This window comes from Balaenoptera borealis (genome assembly GCF_965194805.1).
Source record: "Balaenoptera borealis genome assembly, chromosome: 1".
Classification (NCBI taxonomy): domain Eukaryota; kingdom Metazoa; phylum Chordata; class Mammalia; order Artiodactyla; family Balaenopteridae; genus Balaenoptera; species Balaenoptera borealis.
In genome coordinates this window covers 93,555,997-93,579,102 of record NC_138860.1, presented here as the reverse complement: position 1 = coordinate 93,579,102, position 23,106 = coordinate 93,555,997, and the positions used below count along the sequence as shown (strand labels likewise).

The 23,106-nt window shown below is 38.3% G+C and overlaps 2 protein-coding genes across 8 annotated transcripts in view; both read right to left on the bottom strand.

The window, feature by feature from the left end:
- Positions 1–1,742: 1,742 nt before the first annotated feature.
- NRAS (NRAS proto-oncogene, GTPase) lies at positions 1,743–11,844 on the bottom strand. Of its 3 annotated transcripts, none has more exons than XM_082369779.1 (7): positions 11,681–11,844; positions 11,055–11,182; positions 8,857–9,035; positions 6,393–6,552; positions 5,703–5,826; positions 5,350–5,391; positions 1,743–5,260 (listed from the first exon to the last, which is right to left on the bottom strand). In XM_082369779.1, exons 2-5 carry the CDS (start codon positions 11,163–11,165, stop codon positions 5,707–5,709), a joined length of 570 nt encoding a protein of 189 aa, XP_082225905.1. In that variant the 5' UTR covers positions 11,166–11,182; positions 11,681–11,844; the 3' UTR covers positions 1,743–5,260; positions 5,350–5,391; positions 5,703–5,706. The 3 variants fall into 3 exon arrangements, with proteins under 3 accessions (XP_082225905.1, XP_082225906.1, XP_082225907.1); XM_082369780.1 differs by having other exon boundaries at positions 1,743–5,242; positions 11,681–11,836; XM_082369781.1 differs by lacking the exon at positions 5,350–5,391 and having other exon boundaries at positions 1,743–5,242; positions 11,681–11,836.
- Positions 11,845–11,944: 100 nt separating this feature from the next.
- The window catches only part of CSDE1 (cold shock domain containing E1), a 29,166-nt gene continuing 18,004 nt past the window's right edge, over positions 11,945–23,106 (bottom strand). For 4 of the 5 annotated variants that reach the window (XM_082369121.1, XM_082369122.1, XM_082369123.1 and 1 more), the window contains 10 exons: positions 22,426–22,566; positions 22,176–22,340; positions 21,002–21,109; positions 20,232–20,407; positions 19,508–19,620; positions 18,382–18,501; positions 15,342–15,520; positions 14,320–14,483; positions 13,623–13,755; positions 11,945–13,254 (listed from right to left, as the gene is read on the bottom strand). In XM_082369121.1, coding sequence (XP_082225247.1) covers positions 13,207–13,254; positions 13,623–13,755; positions 14,320–14,483; positions 15,342–15,520; positions 18,382–18,501; positions 19,508–19,620; positions 20,232–20,407; positions 21,002–21,109; positions 22,176–22,340; positions 22,426–22,566 — 1,347 coding nt within the window. In that variant the 3' untranslated portion in view covers positions 11,945–13,206. Of the gene's footprint in view, positions 13,255–13,622; positions 13,756–14,319; positions 14,484–14,564; positions 14,706–15,341; positions 15,521–18,381; positions 18,502–19,507; positions 19,621–20,231; positions 20,408–21,001; positions 21,110–22,175; positions 22,341–22,425; positions 22,567–23,106 lie in introns of those variants that run through there. The other variant, XM_082369124.1, reaches the window with a different exon arrangement.

The following is a 23,106-nucleotide window of genomic DNA, read 5'->3' as shown; positions in this document are numbered from 1 at the left end:
CCCACTACAGGTTAATAAGCAGACTATTTTGGTGCAAGTGCAAAGTAAGTCATGAATACAATGTCTCCAGATAAGAATGATTAAATTCACTAGGTTTACTTCCAGTTCCTGAATCTGAACCTTTGATGTTCCTTTTGGCACTGCAAAGGGTATTTATTATCTGCATTTCGGATGTTCCTAGAGTTCCAGTTTTCTTTTATTAAGGTATAGGACCACATTTCATTGCCCAGAGTTATACTGGAAGCATTACAAAGCATACCCTTCCCCTTTGGATACTGGACACTGCTTCTCTGTGCTCTCAAGTCATGGAGCTGGACATAATCTGAAATGTGTCCTAAGTGGTTTTGCAAAATGATCACTAGCGCAAACTCTTGGCCCCTTTACATGTATTTATGGATATCAAACAACTCATGTGACTCTGTTGGCCTCTTAATGACCTTGAGAATTGCTTGTTCTGAGAACAGAACCCTTAATAGCACAGACATGCATAGGAGGTCCCCTCATATTCCAAATAAACAAGTTTCCTTAGCTACTTTTCCATTGTTTGTCTTTCTATAGCTTCATCTTGGCCAAGCGGAACAGCAGCTATCATCAGTAAGATAATATCCTTTCCTCCTTTCCTCTTTCTCAGTTATCAGGGTGTCAAATATTAGAAGAACAAAAGATCTGATGTGAGGCATAGCTGACTGACTTTGGAGGAAATCTGTTTTAGATACACCAGTCCATAATTCTGTTTTTCATATACATTTTACAATCTAAAATATTTACACTCATCCCAGTAGCTAGAAACAGTATCTTGTTGCTTAAATTTGGTTTCCTTAAGCTTAATTCAGTCAAATACTAATGATCCACATTTCTGCCTTTTTAAAGAAAAAAGTGAAAAAAAATTGATGTCTTTGGTAGAATGAATCAAGGTCCTCATAATCACAGTATTCCAGTGTTGACTGAAAAAGCCTAGGTTTGGGCTTCCCTGGTGGCGCAGTGGTTAAGAATCCGCCTGCCAATGCAGGGGGACATGGGTTCGAGCCCTGGTCCCGGAAGATACCACTCGCCACGGAGCAACTAAGCCCGTGCGCCACAACTACTGAGCCTGCGCTCTAGAGCCCGTGAGCCACAACTACTAAAGCCTGCGTGCCTAGAGCCCGTGCTCTGCAACAAGAGAAGCCACCGCAATGAGAAGCCCATGCACCACGACGAAAAGTAGCCCCTGCTCGCCGCAACTAGAGAAAAGCCCGCGCGCAGCAATGAAGACCCAATGCAGACAAAAATAAATAAAATAATAATTATAAAAAGAAATTAAAAAAAAGCCTAGGTTTGAAATCATTCTTTTATATCTCCTTAATTAGGATTGGGAAATCTGAGCTATCCTAATTCAACTTCCCTATTTTGCAAAATTAGGAAACTATTGGCTAGAGTAGTAAAATTATAGTTAGAGCTCATGTTCTCTGGCTCCTAGACTTATGCTCTCAAAACTACACCAAGACTGGTAGACTGTACAGTAGTACAAAAATAGACCAAAAGATCCAATGGCAGTTTTTAGCACTTCACGTTAATGTGTGAGAATCTGCCATAGCTTTGAATCACCCCAACATAACAAAGCAGGTTCTGACATATTTTATTCTGAGACAAAATGAGGAACTCAGATCTTCCAATATTGTCCAAATGTCACATCCAAACGTCTGAATTAAATATTAACTTTCAATAAAGGCAATCAGTGGAAAAAGCAATTATGACTAAGCAAAGAACTTCCAGTTTTTATTTTTCAAACATTTAACAAGAAAAATATTCAACCAAATTTTTAAAAATTAGGATGGATTAATTTACAATAAAATAGTCAACTTAAAATATCAGCCCTTTCATTTAGGGCCAAGGAGGCCAATAGTTCCTGTTTAAACAGCAGAACTGCATAACTGACATTTTTAACCTATATTTAATGGCACAGAAATATAAAAGTCATACAAGTTCCATTGAGATCCTCCCTTCCCTCCAGAGAATTCATACAATTGCTTCTTAGGTCAGTACTCAGGCCTTTAAAAATTACCAGTTATATTTTGAAATATATCTACAATTACTCTGATAACAAGAACACTTTAAAAACAATTCTTATAAGAAACACCTTAAAATAATTTCGTGGCACATTAGGTTTCTTAAAGAAACAGCAAAGATGAAAAATAATGTACAAGAATTATAGTCTCTTGTTTATAGAAACCACCCAAATTAAATACTTTCTCTAATTTAATTATCCTTGCTTCTTATAATTTATTAGCAGAGATGAATTACAAGAAGAAGAATGCACCCTTTTTTGGTTCTTGGTTGTAGCTGCCAGCTTAAGAGTTCATGACTGTAAATGTAAAGCAAAACATGACTATGCTCACAAATTCTGGAATGGAAAAAAACCAAACTATCTCTTTAAAGTGTTTCTCTATCCTTGCTTTCAAGTCAAGACAAAAAATTCACAGCAGTTTAAAGGATGATGAAAGACTAAACATGGGGCCCACTACAATACAGATTGAGGATAATTTTACCTATTACACTCCTGAAGTGAAAACTATAATAAGTACGATTTGACCAAGTAGCATTCTATAGTAAGATGCTGGAGCAAATACAGCACTCAACAGATTCATTTATAGACAGGCATGGTAGCCTTCACACAGAACACCTTATTTTCACAATCTTGAACGTACAACCTTTAAGAAACAAACAGACATAAAGTAATATGTAATTTATGACAGCTGGCCAGGCACTTAACTTGGGGAAAGAGACTTTCAGATTTTGAGGTAAACTGTAATTGTCTTCAGCAATCACAAACATATTCTAAAAACTATCTGATACCACACTAACTGAAGTTATTCAGCGTTTTAACTGTAAGTTTGTCACTCTACTGTGCCAAAATGCATACCAAAGTGTAACTCTTTAAGAAGCTATTAAAAAGAACATTTTCAAGTCTGAACTTTGGCCCCATTTAGATACTTCTGTGCTTAGAACATACTTGAGAAAACTAAAAGATACAAACATACAAGGGTAATGGGCAGAAGAGCCTAAAATGAGTTAATTTTTTCCCCCCAATTTGACATTCGTAAGAATCACACTGTCAGTCACATAGACAAGAGGAAGAAGAAGAAGACAATGACAACTGAGGTGACAAGTCTCCATCTATCCTCAAGAAAATGACAGAGCAATGCTCCAAGAGGAGCAGAAGCCAAGTGGCAGAGAGTTTCTGTTTACCGGCACGGACTGTGAAAGCTCTCAGAATTAACACTAAGGAGCACAACTCATTCTCTGCGTACATTATGTTTTTTCTTCTCTTCCGAATTCATTTCAAGGCAATGTGAAATTTGCTTAATAAATGAAAATTCATGTTAGAAGATAAGAGGACCTCAGTAAGTATTTACACATTAGAAGACGAGAACAGGAAGTGGCCGTTTTGGAAGTATTCTTTTATCAAAAGTTATCCAAGTCTATTACTCATTAGAATTATCAGGATATTATCTGCAAATGGAAAAGCCAAGCCTCCAAATCCTCATAACTATTAATTACATTCTCTATTCCCTTCTCAAACAGCCATTCCAATCCAAAGGCTACTTCTTGTTCAGAACAAGAACAAACTCATCAGCTTGTTATCTGGTATGCCCAGACTAATTAATCAACATCCTGTTTGAAACCCTTCAAAGAACATTATGAATAAAGAAAAATTTAAAAATTTTGATCTGAGGCATCCTCATTCTCAAAAACATGAGAAAAAATATTGGCTTAATTTGGTTTCCATGTGGCTAAAAACAGAGTCTAGATCCTTTATTTATAAGGACTTCTAAGCTGACCCTTCTCAGGATAACAAGTTTTTCCAGTCATGGTTAAGAATTTGTGCTAACTGACCTCTTCTCTCCTTGCAGGACTAACCACATGCATCTGGCAAAACTACTAGCTGGAATTAATGGTGCAATGAGCAAATGTGGAAGAATTTCTCTCTCTGTGATGCTGACTGGCTCACTGAAGTTTTGAAACTGTGACCCTGGTCTATTAGCACCATGTTTTACTCAACTGAAATAATCAAGCCACTGCTATGGGGTGAAGGACAGGGGATGGGGTGAGAAGGGGACCGAGGGCAATTATATACATGAATAATTACCATGATACGCAATGAAAATGTGTCTATTAACATATTTGAGGCTTGAGAATCATTGATCACAGCTATTAAATAAACCTGCATCAAATTTTTATAATTTTGAACACCTGCAAATGTAGACGTTCTGATATGACCCAAATTTAAATATGAATGGAAGTTCATTGAACATCAGATTATCAGTAAGCTAGAAGAAACAAATTATATACATTTTGCAGGTAGTAAACTACCAAAACAAAAAAAAGTGGCGATGAGGTAAAAAGTAAGCAAAATTATTCCTAATCATTTATAGTCTCACCTTTCTCTTGGGAAAGCCCCAAAACAGGTCTCTAGAAAAATCAACTTCATACATGTAAGAAATGGCATCTGCTATCATATTGGTATATCTTTCCCTCAAAGCTAGATGGGTCACAGACATATCTCAGACAATCATTTTCATGTATAACAGTTTCTAAGACATCTATTCCACTGAAGTATTGTAAAGGAAGTCTACAAACCACTTCCAGGAAAAAGGCACTTCACTGTGAAAGTCAGATTTAATTACAAGAAAGTCGAGAAGACGAGGATAGACTCAAAAAAGTCAGTATTCACTTTTGTATTTCTGAATACAGAGCAGATGCCAGTTTATAGAATATAGCTGATAACATTACAAACAAACCAAACAGCAACATTTAACTATATTCTCAGCAAAACAGTAATTTATGACATTTCTCCAAAACCCAACATAGTTCCAAGTTCAACAGTAAAAAGGAAAAAAAATCACCAGCAGTTGCTACTTCAGAGCTCAAGACATTGTTTTCTACAGAATTTCATGTTTCTACAGTTTGGTTCTCTGTTTCAGAGCATTAATTGCTTTTCAGATGAAAAACCTGGGGTGGCGGAGGTTGGTTTGTGTGTGCTCGGGGAGAACCCAGGGTGGAGAAATACTGGGAGTAACAAGAGGTTCATTTCTCTGGTCAGACAACCAAGTGAGGAGGTAGTTACTCTGAGAACTTCTCAAATAGAGAAAATTATACTGATCTACTGAGAGTTGGGGAAATCGCAGGAGCTTGTTTGTGAGACTGAAGATAGCAACAGGAATACTTCTCCTCCAGGGAAGTCAGGACCAAGGTGTCAGTGCAGCTGAAATAAACATGGAATCTGTATAAATGGTACATAGAGAGTATTAGAAAAACAAGGTTACAAAATCAACATAAATGATAATACTTTCATTTCCAAACTTGTCCTACCTTGACGGTGGCTCTTTTCTCATGCTAGAACTTTAAAAGTATCTATGAGAAAAGAATACACACCATGTCATCATCATGTGTGATCCTTCAAGCTCCTGGTAATACATTTCATAAACAATGTCTTCTAATTTCTAATATTATTGAAAATTTAACAGTCTGTAAAATAATTAAATGTTTTAAAAACAGTTTAGGCTGTGGTACTCTCAGAAAGGGTGCCATAAGGAAAGTTCTTTATTTTAGAGTTGTAAGTGAGCAGAAACTCTGTTAAATAGCAACATAGAAAAGATAACAGCAACACTCCTCCAAATTGCCTAAATAATATTTAAAATTATGTCAACAGACCACATGCTCACCTTGTTACATCACCACACATGGCAATCCCATACAACCTTGAGTCCCATCATCACTGCTGTTGAGTTTTTTCATTCGGTACTGACGTATTTCTCTTACCAGTGTGTAAAAGGCATCTTCAACACCCTATAAGAGAGAGAAAATGATAAAGACAGCTTAACAGACACAACCCAAGTTGTAAGCTCTCTCTCATTTGTACTTCTTTATGTGGATTTAAAATTGCAATTATTAAATTATTAGCTGATAAAACAGGCTGATTCAGCATTCCTATTGAGTCACATTAGCAGGCTAATATACAAATAGCACTTTCTGCAAAGATAACATTCAAGTAAAGGAAAATGGGTAACATGGGACATACAGAACTACCAGATCTAAAGATTCCATTCAGGAGGGCCTATGCCTTAAATAGTAGCTGGTGTTGATGGAGAAAGGACTCATATTTTAAGTATCTTTAATAAAGGGTCTTCATTTTAGAAATATTTGTGCATGTTAATTTGCAGGAGTAAAAAAGAAACCACACTTGAATATTAATAAATTCATTTTGGGTTTAAACTGAAGATTAAAAAAATAGAACAGTATTAAAAAAATCCAAAACAACAAAGAATGTGGATCACGTCTCTAGTGAAGAGTCAATCAATCAAACTTTTCTGCCTTAAATAAACCCTTGCCAGATGCTAAAAGCTGTACTATACCTGTCTGGTCTTGGCTGAGGTTTCAATGAATGGAATCCCATAACTCTTGGCCAGTTCATGGGCTTGTTTTGTGTCAACTGTCCTTGTTGGCAAATCACACTTGTTTCCTACTAGCACCATAGGTACATCATCTGAGTCTTTTACACGCTTAATCTGTTCCCTAAAAAAGGGAATATGTTATCATAAGAATAAACTTTTAGGAAGGAATAAACAGCTAGGGCAAAAAAGAAAATCTAGCAAATTTTACCTAGCCCTATTAGCTTCTATACTGAGTTTCACTTTTTTTCTACTTATAAAAGGCCTTGCATACTAAGAAGACTGGTGTAGACTTGATGCAGCAGCCGCAGGGAAGCCAAGTACCAGTTCACCTTCTATCTTGACACATGTCCCTGTTAGGCCCCTTGATTCTCCAAAGAGCTTGGCTCTGGAGTTAACTGGCAACTTGAAATCACACTCTAGGTTAAGGTCTGAAGTATAAAAAGTAAAGCTTACTGCCTCCAAATAACTTTTTGAAGCTCCCTTGAGAGTGACAGTATTTAATGAAAGACAGTCTATCCACTTCTCTAGACGGGTGGTGTCCAAACATTTTCTTCAAACAAATTATAGTCCAAGATATAAAATAGGAAACACCAGAACTGCTCTTATTAACAGGGGACTAAAGGATTTGGAACTCCCAACTGACAGCTCTCTCTTCAATGACAAGTAAGACATACCACACAGCAGTTTGGAAACTACTGTTCCAGATTCTCTTGATCAACCCTGTCCAATAGGACTTACTATGATGATGGAAATGTTCTCTAGCTGCACTGTCCAACTATATATGCTAGTCAAATGAAGTTACTGAACACCTGAAAAGTCAGTTGCTAATGGGACCAAGGAACTGATTTTTAAATTGTTTAATTTCAATGAATTTATTTATTTTAAAATTTATTTATTTATTTTTGGCTCTGTTGGGTCTTCATTGCTGTGCGCAGGCTTTTCTCTTCGTTGCTGTGGCGAGCAGGGGCTACTCTTTGTTGTGGTGCGCAGGCTTCTCATTGCAGTGGCTTTTCTTGTTGTGGGGCACAGGCTCTGGGCGCACAGGCTTCAGTAGTTGTGGCACACAGGCTCAGCAGTTGTGGCACACGGTTTAGCTGCTCCACGGCCTTTGGGTCTTCCCGGATCAGGGCTTGAACCCATATCCCCTGCACTGGCAGGCGGACTCTCAACCACTGCACCACCAGGGAAGCCCAATTTTAATGAATTTAAATAACCACATATGGTTTGTGGGTACCATACTGCACAGCACTGCTCTAGACTCTACCCTGGGATTACATACAAAGTTATGTACTTGAAATGCATTTCACTGGCTATCTGCATAACTGAGCTTTGGTGTGATGGCAGTAACCTATGTGAAGGGATAATATAAGACAACCTAAGGAGAAAAATGATTTCTAGAAATTCAGCAAATACTTTTTTGGTGCTTGCAAAGTGCTAAGCATTTTATTAAGTGCTGCTATTAACTCCAGAGAGAAAATGGAAAGTAGAGCAGGTTTAGGGGAAGAAAACCAGTTTTAGACTAGTTTGTTTCTGAGAGTCGACATCGTCATATGGATGGAGCATACACCAAGACTCAGGCTCCAGGCAGAACGCTTGTGTAGCGTTTACTCTGTGCTAAACACTGCTCTGAGTGATTCACATATTTATTAACTCGTTTAATTTTCACAGCAACTCTTGGTAGGTACTACTATCTCCCTATTATAGATAAGGAAACTGAGGCCCAGCGATTTAGTAGTTTGCCCCAAAGTTCCATGGCTAAGAGATGATGGAGCCAAGTTTCAACCCAGGCAGAGTCTATATTCTTAACCATTATATTATTCTGCTTAAAGAACACAGAGCTAAGAAAAAGGAGCCCTGGGTTTTTGGTCCTGGCTCTGCTACGAATAACAATCAATCATGACTATGAAAACCTAACAAACCACCTTCTGAACTTTGTTTCTGTAAAATGAGAATGTTGTATTAGAATTGTTATGGTCCAATCGAGCTTTGAAACTTTAAGGTTCTGTGGAGAAAGACCATCTTTACATTCCTTTGCCTTGTTTTCATCTTTATCTAACACCCCTCCCCCCATTTGTTTCTTCCTGCTATCTTCTCTATTACATACTGAAGAATGTTTCTCAGAGGTGTTTTCTTCTCTGAAATGCCTTTGTGGTCTCTCATAACACCTCTAGTTCTGAATCACTCCCATTAGCAAGCAAGCTTCATTTATGTATTATCAGGCATTCTAGACATAGTGGCTTATATAAAATAAACTCCAGTATTAACTTTCAGTAATAATCCCAGATTCTCAATGTCACAACCTAAAAGCAATTCTTTTCATAATTAAAAAATTGTATCTTCCCTAGTGTGGTATCCTCATTCCCACCCCAAAACTTCGGAACACACTTAAAGATCATCCTTTCAGAAAAAACAATGCTCCTAGTACCTGTAGAGGTTAATATCTGCAAATGATTTGCTATTATTGATGGCAAATACACAAAGGAAGCCTTCGCCTGTCCTCATGTATTGGTCTCTCATGGCACTGTACTCCTCTTGTCCAGCTGTATCCAGTATGTCCAACAGACAGGTTTCACCATCTATAACCACCTGTTTTCGGTAAGAATCCTGGGGTGTGGAGGGGAGGGGGGCAGGGAGAGAGGGAGATTCCATTTTTATTAAAAATCACAGGGAATGCAATGCTATAGCTAAGGTTAAATAAGCTCCTAACCAAGTCCAATTCTGTCTCTTTGGTTTGTCCCTCAAACTGCTGATATATAATCACAAACAGAAAGTACTTAATGTCACCCTAGGAAAAAAGCCCCAAATGCTATATGCTTATAGAAAGGAAAATGTGGTCACTCTGTTCCTGGAAAAGATGAAGAAAACATGGTAATTGAAAAGACAGTTCTACCGCACTTAGACTAGAGATTATGTTCACTGAAGTATGAACTGTACTTCTCTTATTTGAGTTGTTTATTGTCCATTTACAATTCTAAACATACCTCCACCAATTATAACTTGGTCCAGGATGCACTATCTTTTGCGTTTATGATTAAATACACAAATACCTTTTATTTCAGACAAGGTTATAATATCAAAATATTTTTCTCATCATGACAAACTGTACCTCTGGGGAATGTTCCTGAATCAAATTCCTAAAGGTTCCAAATGGTATAGTTACATTAATTCCTCGGGAAGATAGACATGAATAGATCATATTAAAAATTTTTTTTTCAATTTGGCTCTAAGGCAAAAATTTTACTTGTATCTTAATATTTATATTCTGGGAATTCAGTTCAAAGAAAATAACCTCATCACACTTAGTAAAGATCTGGCTCCAGAAACAGTATGCAACATAGTTTGCCAGCCCATTGAACAGCGCCTCTGTAACTCACGCCATTGCGGGACTGTAATATACTTTCAAATTAACATAGAATTCACATTGTCAAAATTTCCTTAAAGCGTGAAATATGGTCAAATGTATGAGTGTTCTGAGGAAATAAGCAAAATTAAAATGATAAAGATAGGTTTTAGTCAAACTAATTCATGATAATAGAAGTCAGAGAAGTGGTCATTTCCTGGCAGGATAGGGGGGTTTACTGACTAGAAAGGGGCATGAAAGAACTCTCCCGGGCATTGGAAATAGTCTATATTTTTATCTATGTGGCGGTTACATAAGTGTACACAAATTTAAAGCCACTGAGCTATAGATGTAAGATTTAGATACCTTATGTAAATTACCTCACAACAAAAAAAACTCTGAAAAATATTAAAATGTCCTAACCATTAATACTAAAGCTGGTAAGCCTAAAATAAAATTTTGCCAAGGACTAATGACTATTTTTAATAATGGCTATATTAGAGTCAGCTTGCATTAAACACTCAATGGCTGGGTGGTACGAAGACCAGGATGTGGATTAAAATAATCTCTAGAATAAGATTACAAACTCTTAAAGCACTTTAGATGCCATTTACTGAAGCCAATCTATAACATGAACTCCCACAAAAACAACAAAAACTTTAAATAAGTGATAATTACACAGTGCGTTAGCATCCACAAAAATTTAACATATTTGATTTTTCACAACATCCCCTGGGTGTCAGGCAAGACAGGTTTATGGTAATTTAATAGATAAGAAAAGTGATTTGCTCACTATCATATAACTAACTGCAAACAGGGACCGTATTCCTAGGCACAGTGACTCAAAATCTCATGCTCTTTCTTCCCTAACCCACAGTCTCAGCTGCTTCAAGCGGCTAAGAAACACTCAGATCTCTGAATCCTTCACCTCCATCCTGCTATCATTCAGGTATTCTATCTATGACTTGTGTTTCTTTTTAACGGAGCTGTCATATGTGGAGAAACTAAATGATTTCAACACTGAGTTTGTAACCGTTTTCAAAACTGTTAAAAACTGTAAACTTTTTAGAAAATCATCAGTAGCTAATAAAAGTAAACTCTTCTCCAAAAACAGGTAAAGCTTTACTTATTGTATTACTGAACACAGTGCCCCAAATAACTTTTTATTTTCTCTCCTGATTATTCCTTTAGCTAAGGAATAGCTGAAAGGTATGGAAAAGGGAATGGGTTAAGAGTAAACCGAAAGAGAGAGGTATGGTCAGCGGACTGCCACTGGGCCTCACCTCTATGGTGGGATCATATTCATCTACAAAGTGGTTCTGGATCAGCTGGATTGTCAGTGCGCTTTTCCCAACACCACCTGCTCCAACCACCACCAGTTTGTACTCAGTCATTTCACACCAGCAAGAACCTGTGGGAAAGCAGCAATTAGGGTTAACTGTCGAACCACATCTACAGTACTTCAAAGCTTTCTGTAATCAACAGTAACTAAAACCAGAGTCTGTAATGTATTGGTTCCGTACACGTTCATCTCCACTTGGTTCTCAAAGTGATTCAGGAGTGCAAAAACACTTGCAGGTTACTGTGGATCTCAGAATTCTGGATTAGTCTTCTACCTACCCCCACCCTCGTCTATTTTTCAATAGCCCTTGGGCCCCGCCCTCAGCCTAAGGTAAAGAAACCCCCCCTTCCTACTCCTTTAAATCTTCTGAGCTCTGGGGGGCGGCCTCCAGACCATCTCCCCTTCTCTCTCCCCCGCCTGTCTCCAAAGAGCTCCCCCGTAGGGCTCAAAACGAAGGACCCCCCGCCCAGGGCCTTTGTCTCCAGCTCGTAGATTCCGCTCGATTCCTGGCAACAAGGAGTCGTCAGCATGCTCCAAAGTCGAACGCTACACACGCCAGAGCCTTACCTCAAGCTCCACTGCCTCCGCTTCGGACAGATTTGGACCACAACCGGGAAAAATGTTGGAGACCCCGGAACCGCCATGAACAGCCCCCACCAGGGAGCGGCACTTCCGGCCCCGCCCGCTACGCAATCAGTCGGCGCCCCAGGCGCCGGAGTCCCCGCCCCGGCCACGTGGGCCTCCGACCCAGGAGTCACGCGGCAGGCCGCACCCAGACCCGCCCCTCCCATACAGGACGTTTTAATAATGAAAGCGCTAGGTGCTAGTGTCTCAAAAATCAGTAAAACTTTATTCGCTTCCATTCTTTCGCCATTAACAGAAAACTGGAGAAAGCAAAAGTGTTACGTGTTTACAAAGATAAATGGCCTCTTTACCCAGAGTAGATCAAAACCTCAAACGACAACGGGGAAGATAAAAGCACCCTCCCCCACATCCCCTGAGCTGACCCATGTCATCTTAGACAAAGCCTTCAGTCCACTGGCCAGGGACCCTGTATGTGGCCAATTCAAGATGAGGGCCAAGAAATCAGACCAATCCGTTCCCGTGATATAAAGCCGAACAGAAGCTACACCAAGGGTCAAGTGCCTGTACTTTTCACAGGACACAGGAACCAGGCGGCTACTTATAAAAAAAACAAGATTCATTTCAGGCACAACTTTTTTATTATTTTTTGTTTGTTTTGTTTTGTTTTGAAAACAGTAAAAGAAACTGGGTCCTAGAAGCTGCAGTGATCTAAGCAGCAGCAAGTTTGTGCATTCATCCTTTTGTTTTTTCTTTAAATACGTTTAAATTATCACACTGCTGGCACACCTCATTTGCATGAAATTCTGCACCATATATACTAATTGTGGTTAAGTTACACCCCCTATCCTCGGGGAGGGGGGGGGGAAACTACCCTGGAAGATAATTTTCACTGAAATCTAACCAAACATCATTAAGTGGACTGTGACAAGATTATAAATGATATGAAAAATAACATTTTAACATTTGGCCATCAACTTAAAGAACTGGTTTGCCTATGCAAATTTTTGTAATTTTTAATATATTCTACCATCATATGGTTCTCAGAATTAAAGCATAATGAACAGAAAAGAAAAGGAAAAAGAATGCAACTGAGTGCTAAGGCAGAACATCTTGCCAAAAGTAATGAAGGTAGAGTATATACTAAGTATCAAGTGCAGAATTTCATAGGGCCAACAAGGTAACAGTCTATATTTTTCACTTACACAGGCAGAAGTGGATTTGCAATTACCAGTTGCATTAAATGCACCAAATAAAGCTCCTAAAATTGATTCTATAAGGCGCCACCTTAAGTTTTCCAGCCTGCAACTGTGCATAATTTTAAAATGGTTTTCTTAAATTTATTTATTTTTTTAAACATAACACGAGGAAGGTGTTAAAACTGGTGTAATAGCTCAATAGAATAAGTATTCCAGATTTTGGGAGGGATGAAGAGGGAGATATTCAGAACCCTTCACCAGAATCCCCCCAACTTGATCATAGTGGATTAATGATGTGCTTTGTGGATGTGGTTAGTCAATGACACCAGCTTGACGGATCTTTCTTTCGGCACCAAATCCCTGTGAGGAAATAAAATTGCAGTTAATCACCTGGGTGCATGACAATCACTGTACATTCACAATTCCAAAAAGGACTACCAAAGCATTACTCTCAATCACCACCAATTCTTTTGCAGAGGAGGAAATCTATAGTAAGCCTTCCTAAACTATGTTCAGAGTATCAGGAACACCAAGAAATGTTCCTCTTACTGTAAGCAACCATTACGTTAGGGGCTGAACCAATGTGCAGGGATCCTGACTAGTTATGATAGCTATACTGAAGCACCTTGGTAAAGTAAGCTCTTTGAGTTATGCTAAAATAGGTTTTCAAGTAGTATGTTGGTCTGTCAGTTGCCCCCATCCGCCCAAAACCTTGTATGCCCTCATACCATTGAGTTATCTGGTCCCCTTGGCTGACGAAGAACCATTAGGCGAGGAGCACTGGCATCATCCAGGGTGATGTTCTTCAAGCGATTGACCAACCTATCAGGTCGTGGAGCTGCAACAGCCTTGGGGCCCTCGCTGTAACAAAGTCAAGAGGTGAGAAGAAGCAACACTTGGTGGGAAGAAAAGTACATGCAGAGGAGTGTGTCTTCTACCTAACTACCCAAATGACTCAGTTTTAATGAGGGGAGACTCTTGCCTCACCTAGCCAACTAACTAACTAGCAAGACAGGGCAGACAAGTTTGTTTTTATTCTGAACTCAATGTTTATTACTGCTTAGGAGCTGAAAGAATCATTTGGGTGAGGGTCATCCCTAGACTGGTCTGCAACCAGAAGACCAGTTCCACAGACACATAAAACAATGTAGCAGGTATGGAAAAACATTAGAAAAGGAAAATATGAAGAAATATTTCCAGAGACTCCCAGCTCCTCTCATGCTATTTTGTTATTAAAACAAAACAAAAACATAGTGCCAGAAATGCTAAACTACAAAATTTAGACAATGAAGAAATAACCAGAAAGTGGCAGAAGAAGATTAAAAAAAAAAAGCAGTGATGGAAAAGTGAAAAAATATGATAAAGCAGAGATTACGAAAGAGACAGTCCAGGGAGGTTACTAATCAACAACAACAAAGAACTCACCAGACTCGCCAAACATTACAAGCACTGCACTTGCCAGTGCGCTGATTAAAAATCACTGAGAATTCCACCTCATCTCCTGCCTGTAGCTCAATGCCATCCTGAACTTCTTTCACATGGAAAAAGAGCTTCTTGCTATCTCCTACTTCATAGTTAATGAAGCCAAACTGAAATTTTAAAAAGACAGCATAAAAAAGACATACCACACAGCAGGGAAAAGAAACTCACTTTGAATGAAGCACAATTTGCCCCTAGCTAGTAGGGGTTTATAAAATGTGGCGTCAGTGCTGATGCTCGCTGCCTGGGCTATAACAACAGCATATGGGTCTGCAAAACTTGTCAGGGAAGAAATGTATCTTTGAAACCACTGCCATCCACTCTATCATAGCCTGAGAAACAAAGAAAGGTTACCTTGTGCCTACGTATATTGTACGAACTAAGCTTTTGAATTAATCAAAATCATTAGGAAGCTGTTACTTGAACATATGCATCGTTTTGATCCCTCCCAAAATTATTAAGCTGGGTTATGGTATTTTAGAAACAGCCATACAAAATGTTATAGTCACTGTACTGATACCAAAAAATGTCCTGAGGACTCAGAGAGATTTCCTTGAGACTTAAGTACCAGGAATAGGTTTGTTTGCCTGAAGCTTATTTTATGAACACTTCTACACATGGTTTCTTTCTTTGTGTGGTCTGCAAAAGAAGCTTGAGCCAAGTATGAAAAACATTACAGTCTTTCTATTCTGGAAATCTCACTCCAAACTTATTTTCCCCATTGTGTTAGCTATTAATACTACTCTTACTTTCCTTTTGCTACTATTGCCGTTTTATCTTTCCATGTGGTTTTCTCTGTGTTTTTAATAAGCTACTTCAAATCACTGAAAAGGGGGGTAAAGTGGAAATAAAAACCAAATGAATGTTGATGGTTCCCCCTTGGCTGAAAAATTTTCAAGGTTTTGGTTACTATTTGGTTACCAACTCATAAAAGGATCAAATTCAGATCAAGAGATATAACCACTTACCTGATCTTTCACACACTCCACTGTGGCCCTACGCAGGGGTGTAATGTTGTAGGCCATAGTCTGTGCATTTTGGCCCAGGACACACAACTGGAACTTGACGCTCTCCCCTTTCTGTAGGCAATCCCCTTTGTTGGCCATCCCAACTATGCCAAATGGATAGACCTCACCTTTCATATCCCCTGTAAGGAGAAACAGGTACAAAGTCTAAAAGCTAATATTTCACAAAAGCCCTCTGCTGATGGTCCTAATGAATTTTTAATTTGCTAAAAATATATTCACTAAGAAGATTTTTTTTATACCTAAGAAATTCTACTTTAAAGCTCCAATAAAATCCTGAATGCTAAATACTACCACAAAAACAAATGAGAACTTGTAGCTCATTATCACCTTACTAGCTAATGAACAGTTTTAAACCACATTTATGGGGAAAAAAAGAAAATAACACTAGCACTCACAATCTCATTACCTTTGAGCTTTTAAAGCTCTATGGGTTGCTAACATGATCCACTGGATTATCTTCTTCCCAAGTTCACAATATGAGCCAGTCAAAAACATTTCTGATCCATACCCGACTGGGCATTAAACAAGCCAGGCATAGGCAAAAACACAAAATAGATAAATCATTTCTTGGCATTCTACCTCCTTTCTTTGTTTGATTGTGGCTCCCTCAAACCTACAGGCACCTTTCTTCTAGATCAGGGCCCAGCACACTTTTTCTTAAAGGGCCAGATAGTAAATATTTTAGTCTTGTAGGATCCTGTCTCTGTCATGATGACTCAACTTTGCTGTTGCAGTGAGAAAGCAATCAAAGACAGTATGTAAACAAACAGTCTTGGTTGTGTTTCAAGAAAACTTTATTTATAAAAACAAGCTATCATATTTGCTGAGCTCTGCCCTAGAGTAAAATGTTGGCTGGAGGTCAGTGCAGGCTATGGATAAAAACCAGGCCAAAGAGTCCATCCAGTTGCCTATCAGTTCACCTGGACGGTGAATTCACTGAATCAACGAAGGCAGAAAAGAGGGGAAAAACATTAGATGGAAGACGAAGCTTCAAAACTGGGAATGCTTTTAACCATTCTCTTGATGATTATAGGGGTAAGTGAAGATTTTCTTCTCAAACTTACGGGAACTAAAAACTTTGAGGAGAGATTTCCAATAGATCAAGTCATGCAGAAATACTAAAGACAGCTAGACTGACTTAGTGGTACTAGCAGTAACCACCATTTATTAAACACTTATACTTATGCATATTTAATCTTTATAGAACATTCTGAGGTTGAAGATATTATCCTCATTTTAAAAATGAAGAAACTGGGGCTTCCCTGGTGGCGCAGTGGTTAAGAATCTGCCTGCCAATGCAGAGGACACAAGTTCGAGCCCTGGTCCGGGAAGATTCCACATGCCGTGGAGCAACTAAGCCCGTGTGCCACAACTACTGAGCCTGCGCTCTAGAGCCCGTGAGCCACAACTACTGAAGCCCGCGTGCCTAGAGCCCGTGCTCCTCAAAGAGAAGCCACCGCAATGAGAAGCTCGTGCACCGCAACGAAGAGTAGCCCCTGCTCGCCTCATCTAGAGAAGGCCCGTGCGCAGCAACGAAGACCCAAAGCAGCCAAAAATAAGATAAATAAAAAAAACAAAACCAAAACCAAAACCAAAAAAAAAAAAAAAAACCGAAGAACTAAGCTAGTAAAGATTTAATTAATTTGTCTTAGGTTGTACAGCTAGAAGTGGAAGAGCTGGTATTCAGATCTAGGTCTGTCCAGCTCTAAAACCCGTGGTCTTATATTGGGTTAGTTGTATTCCTAAATAAAAGAGCTGTTCTCACCACCAAGTGGGGAAAAGTGACCTTTCTAGCTGCAGAAAACTCTAGGCTTAGAGATTTCAGGAAAGTTTCCTTTTCCACAAAACCTTGCTTTTAGACTATCAAATAGCCAGTGTTGAAGAATAAGTGGATTGGGGGTTGGGAATGCAAAAGTAAATAAAAGGGTGCATGAAACAGAGGAGGAAATGGGGCACTTTGATATTATCTCATGAGTTTAAGTTAGTTGCCCATACCCTTGTGGCCCTTTTAAGGATATGGTGTCACCATGGCATTAGTTTAAGACTGACTTGCTATATAAAGTCAATTCATATTTGGAGATGTGTGTATTAGGGTACTGGTTCTATTAAAAACAGAAATTCCTAAGAACCTCATGTAGTAAAGGAACATGTTCATCAAGGCTCATTTCCTTCTCTTCCCCACTTTATGTTCTCCTATGACTCCTAGATGACACAAGATTTATTCCCTTTGTAAGCCAAGCTATCGTCTTTGGTTAGAATTTCAAATCCTCTCATCAACTCCATCATTATGCTAATTCTGCTGTATTAATCACCAGTGTTCCCTACTACCATTTCTACTGCAAACTTATTTTATGCACAAAGTTGGTCTTTCTGGCGTTAATTGTTTGGGGTAAGGGATGACACCAGGACTCAGGGAGTTGTCAAAGATGGGGAGAAAAAGACAGGAAATGAAAATGTACGGAGCCTTGACCTAGAGAAAAGTAGTAGGATCCCCATGGAATCCTGGCTATTAAGTAATAGATATAGTAAACTTTTACAGGAGGCAAAAATGTTTATAGAATTCAACAGTTACTAGGAAATTTTGTTAATACTGATGTAAATAACCAGTGAATAATAGAGGAAAACTGCAAAGTTGTACTAAACCCAGCCAACTTGAATGTCTGATTATCAAACATTAAATGCATATTTTTAGTGTGAGATTTTGTTCTCAGTCTATTTCAGTATAACTCAGTGTTAGTAGCTCACATATCAGCCATATGCTCTACAGCAGTCATTTGTTCACAACATAAACCCAGGTTGATCTCACTTCCAAGGGATATAAAAAATAAAAACCAAGTATTGTGGGAATAAAATCACTTTTCCTTGATTCAGTTTTTAAGGAGTTTGAAAACAACTGCCACCCTACCATATTTTAAACTCTTCGACGCACTCATCTGAAGGTAAGGCAAATTTCAAAACAATCTGATAGCGATGCTCTTACCTTCGTCCATGATCTCAATCATTCCTTGGTACTCAGTCTGTGTTGGATCGACACTCCTCAAGGGGCGAATGACTTTACCAGAGTAGATGGTGGGATCAGCTTCCTCAGTAATGCCATTCACTACAAAACAAAAGCATGTATACCTCTCCCTCAACAATTTTATTTAAACTCTATTGCACAGGACCGATAAAAAAAAAAAAAAAAAGCGAACATTAACAGAACAAACGTTAACAGAGGGTTGGCTGGTTTCCTGCTAGTCCTGAAATGCAATACTTCTAAACTGCTATTAAAATAAAGATGTTTAAAGACTTAATAAGTATACAAATTTAAACATGTCTTGCTCTCTCACCTTTTCCACATGACCAAATATCACCTTTTTAGTGAGGCCTTCCTTGGTCTCTACAAGTACTGCTAAGTACTTATATACTTCCCCAATTTATTTTATCTTAATATCTTTCTGAACATACTATATCTGATATTTCACTCATCTTTTTTGCCAATCTGTCTTATTTCGTCACTGCTGTACCCCCAGTTTCTAAAACACTTACTTATTAAACTGAATGAACATTCTTAGCTCCCATTTCTCTAGAATAACACCAAGAAAAAGTGTTATTTGGTGAGTTTACACGAAAGCCAAAAAAGTAAGTTGTAGGCCTTTTAAAAGTCAAAGATCCTAAATAGCAATGATTTCCTTAAGTTGCCATTATTCTTCACATTTAAACTCATCCTTCTCCAAAACTGTCTTCTAGAGGAATGCCCCCCCCCCCAATCCCATGGAGATTTATTATCTTGGGGTTATTTTTAAAAAGAGATATTGAACTGATAATAAACTCAAAGCAAATGACCTAGAAAATCTAGAACAATGGTTCTCAAACTTCAGTGTTCATCAGAACCACCTGAAGGATTTGTTAAAACAGACTGCCCATCTCCAAAGTTTTGGTAGGTCTGGGGTGGGGTCAGACAACTTGTATTTCTAACAAGTGGCCAGGTGATGCTGCTGGATCTGGGGATCACACCTGAAGAAACACTGATCTAGAACAATAGGCTTTTCTCTCCCTCTCCCACCCTACCCCTCACCCTCCTACTCAAAACATAGGCCTAATAATCAGAAGTCACAATTCACTACCTGAGTGTGTTTTGTTCACTTTTTCTGCACTGACTTTGTTGCCTTTTCCTTTGGACAAGCTGTACTCGACCATGTCCCCCAGTTCCAGGCTATCAACATCACCAGAGAACTCACTGCAGGGGAGGGGAAGGAAATGACATTTGAATAAGCATTTACCACAAACATCAACAGTAGCAAGTAGCCTTTATTTCTTCTATTATAATATTCATGGTGTGCTTACTTAAGCTGGATACTGTTTTAAGCACTGACTCATATAATCTTCAGAAACATCCTATGAAGAGGTACCATTATCCTCAGCTTCAAGATAACGAAACTAAGATGACAGGAGGTTATTTTCATTCGATAAAACTTACACAGGTACTAAGTAGCAGAGCCTGGATTCAAACTGGAACTGTACGGTTCTAAGAGCCCATGCTCTTAACCACTATAATATACTATAACACCAAGTCAAATATACAACTCTCTGGTAGCAACACATAAAACTGTATTCTTTTACTGAAGCAGAAAGGCTCCTATCCAATGATCAAAGCAGGTACAGGTCTTTCTGTATCTTCTGACCACATGTTTTCTCTACAGAGGTAGACAGTTAACCTTATATATTGCCAAAATTTCACCAATACGAAATCTGAGATTAAAAAATATATAACTACCCAATACTAATGTTTTTGACTCCAAAACCAAAGAATGGATTGTAAGCTCTAAGTTCCTAAAAGGCACTCCTCACCTGTAATGGAAAAAGATTTCCTTATCATGATTGGCTGTTTCAATAAATCCAAAATTATCCTTCAAAGTTGCCACATAACCCAAGAGCCTCTTGGAGTTGGAATTACGACCTAAGAGTCGCACACAAGTTGCAATTTGCTGTCCAGGCCTCTGTTTGTCACTAATACTAAATTCAACCTGTGAAAAATAACGACGCTCATTAGTATCACGTCGGGTTTCACGCCAAGTGGAAATGACAACTCCCCCAGACCTTGCTTTCCACTCTAAATATCCTTTTTATAAATACTGTGATGGAACCAGAACTATCACTTCTACTTCTCATTCCACTTTTCACAAGGATCAAGTTTTGCTCTCCAGTGTGTATTCCTTATAGATTCTTAATTTCTCTAAAGGAGGTCAATTGGAAAACCAGACACACTAAGTATGACAAAAATGAACAGCAATATAAAAACCTTTGGCGTGATTTTATTCTGATAATGCTTCAGTGACTGTTTTAACTTTCTTACCAATATTATTAATTTTATATAAGGTAATTGCTTTTGACATATCTAATGCTTAAATACTAATTCCTCAAAAAGCTTTAACAAAAAGCTTGCTAGACCCTGTTCTTATTGAATAAGCTGCTTTTAAATAGGAAGATGTTCATATATTAAACTTGTAAGAATGTTAGCAAAACTTGATAAAATTTAAAGAAACCATTTTTCAGGATTTATGATAAAGATGATAACCTTTAACCCTCCCTCCTCTCTCAAATAAGCAGAATTATCTTGCCTTGTCTCCTATCTGAGGAGAATTAGATCCTTCCACATCCTTGGCTTGAAAAGCAATAGTCAATTTCACCCCACAATCATCATAAGCAATAATACCATCCTCAGCCTCCTAAAGAAATACAGTCAGAAAACAATGAAAAGAATCAAGAACCACCACCAAAAAAACAATATAAGCACAATTGCAATTATTACAGACTCCTGAGCCAAAGAACTGGTACAGCTGTAGAAATTTCCTATCTAGGGTTCTCTAAAATATGTATTTTTCGTATGGATAATAGATGGTCTTGCCTTTTAACCCAGGGCTGACTCAGTCTGCCTAATTTGGTCTTAAAGTCTTAACCTAATTTTAATGTTGAGGAGGGAGCGCTTACTGACAACATGCCTATTCTTCAGTTTTCACGGCCAATCAGAAATCACCTCCCCCTCCCAAAAAGAAGCCCTATCTTCCTGTCAAACTAATTAGTGTTTTATAAAGAAACCCTGAATTTTTCTCATCTGTACCTCTATTCAGTGAGGAATATCCTTTCCTCATTTATCTCCACCTATTAAATGTCAACGCGTTAGTGAAACCATCCCAGATCCTGCCAGTTTAGAATTAATTTTTGCCAAAGCTCTCTCATTGACCTTTTTATAGCAGCATTTAACATTGTTGAATCACCTGCTTCTATACAATTCTTGTTATTTACTTAAGAGCAGAGGTCATCTTATGGATAGCTTCATACTTACGGATTTAGTGGATTTTTCAATAAATGGAGTTCAAATGTGTGAACTGAGTCTACCAAAATTTCAAAGTTTTAAATTGCTTGGATGACAAGTACTATCATTTTAGATGAGCGATGCTAAACTGGGGGTGATTAGGGGACATCTGGCAGATTCTGGAGACATGTCTGGCTGTTGTACATGAGAAGAAGAAGAGGTACTGGCCTCTAGTGGGCCAGGGATGCTGCTAAACATCCCGAAATGCAAAGAACAGGTCCCCACCTCCTCCCACCCAAAGAATTATCCAGCTCAAAATGTTAATATTGATGAGATTAAAAACCTTGCTTTAGATTAGTTCACTGTTAATATTACAGGGAATTCTGAAAGAGACAATACTCCATTATTGTGGGGACAGTGGTTGCCTTTAAGCAGAAGAGGAATAAAGAACTGCAAATATCATTTTGATTAAAACTTACCTTTTCTTTGCCTTTATTTGGGCTAGTGGTTTTAGGATTGGAAAAAGTGGCTTCTTTTTCTACGGTGCCCAGAAAACGATGATCTGAATGGGAGTGGAACGAAACTGTGCCCTTGGGAAGTTTTTTAATCCTAATAGCATGATTTCTTTGGGCAGAGAGCATATCCTACAAATGATAAACAAAAGTAACTTTAAAACCAAAAAAGGAAAGATCAAGAAAACTTCCCATACTTTTCTCAAAAACTACTCACAGGAACCACAGTAAACTCTACTTCATCTGCAATATGGAGCTGGTTCCCATCCAGAATTTCACTGAAGTGGAAGAACATACGAGCATCACGATCCACACACTTGATGAAACCAAAACCATCTCTCATGGCAGCAATTACACCCTGAAACCAAAACATTACTTTCACTGGCTGTGAAGACTGTCAAGACAACAACATTCAAGTCTGGAAGTATCATCAAGTTAAATGCATTAGGAATTCTATGTATTAAATAGCCAAATTTTGTACCCACATTTTAATTTTTCCACTTAAATACAAACTCATTGATTTCAATAAAGTAAATTAATCTCTAAGCAATTGCCTGAAACTCCCCAGATGCTACTCCTTGGCCAATACGCACTAGAAAAATTATCATTTTTGAAGTAAATGCATACAACATATTCCATTTAATTTTCAATTCTGTGAAAAATATTGTTTTACAAGGAGAGGAAACTGAGGTTGAAAGAGGTTAAGCAATTTGCCCAAAGCACACAGCTAGTAAGTGGCAAAAACCAGGATTCCAAATAATGCCGAAGCTTTATGACACTGTAACTTCCAGAAATTAAAAATCTACAGAACAATACTCCAAATACCTCAGAAGTCAACTAAAGGCAACTCTCTAATCTCTCCCTCAAAAATTTGTGAGTTTAGGCACAGGAGGACTTA

Bases quoted from the DNA above. Each gene is read 5' to 3' on its own strand.
- NRAS (XM_082369779.1), bottom strand. From the start codon at position 11,165: ATGACTGAGTACAAACTGGTGGTGGTTGGAGCAGGTGGTGTTGGGAAA. The intron at 9,036-11,054 runs GTGAGGCCCAGT...TCCACACCCCAG, and splicing joins AATATGATCCCACCATAGAG to GATTCTTACCGAAAACAGGT. The intron at 5,827-6,392 runs GTATAGTACAGC...TCTCTCTTATAG, and splicing joins CCTCAGCCAAGACCAGACAG to GGTGTTGAAGATGCCTTTTA.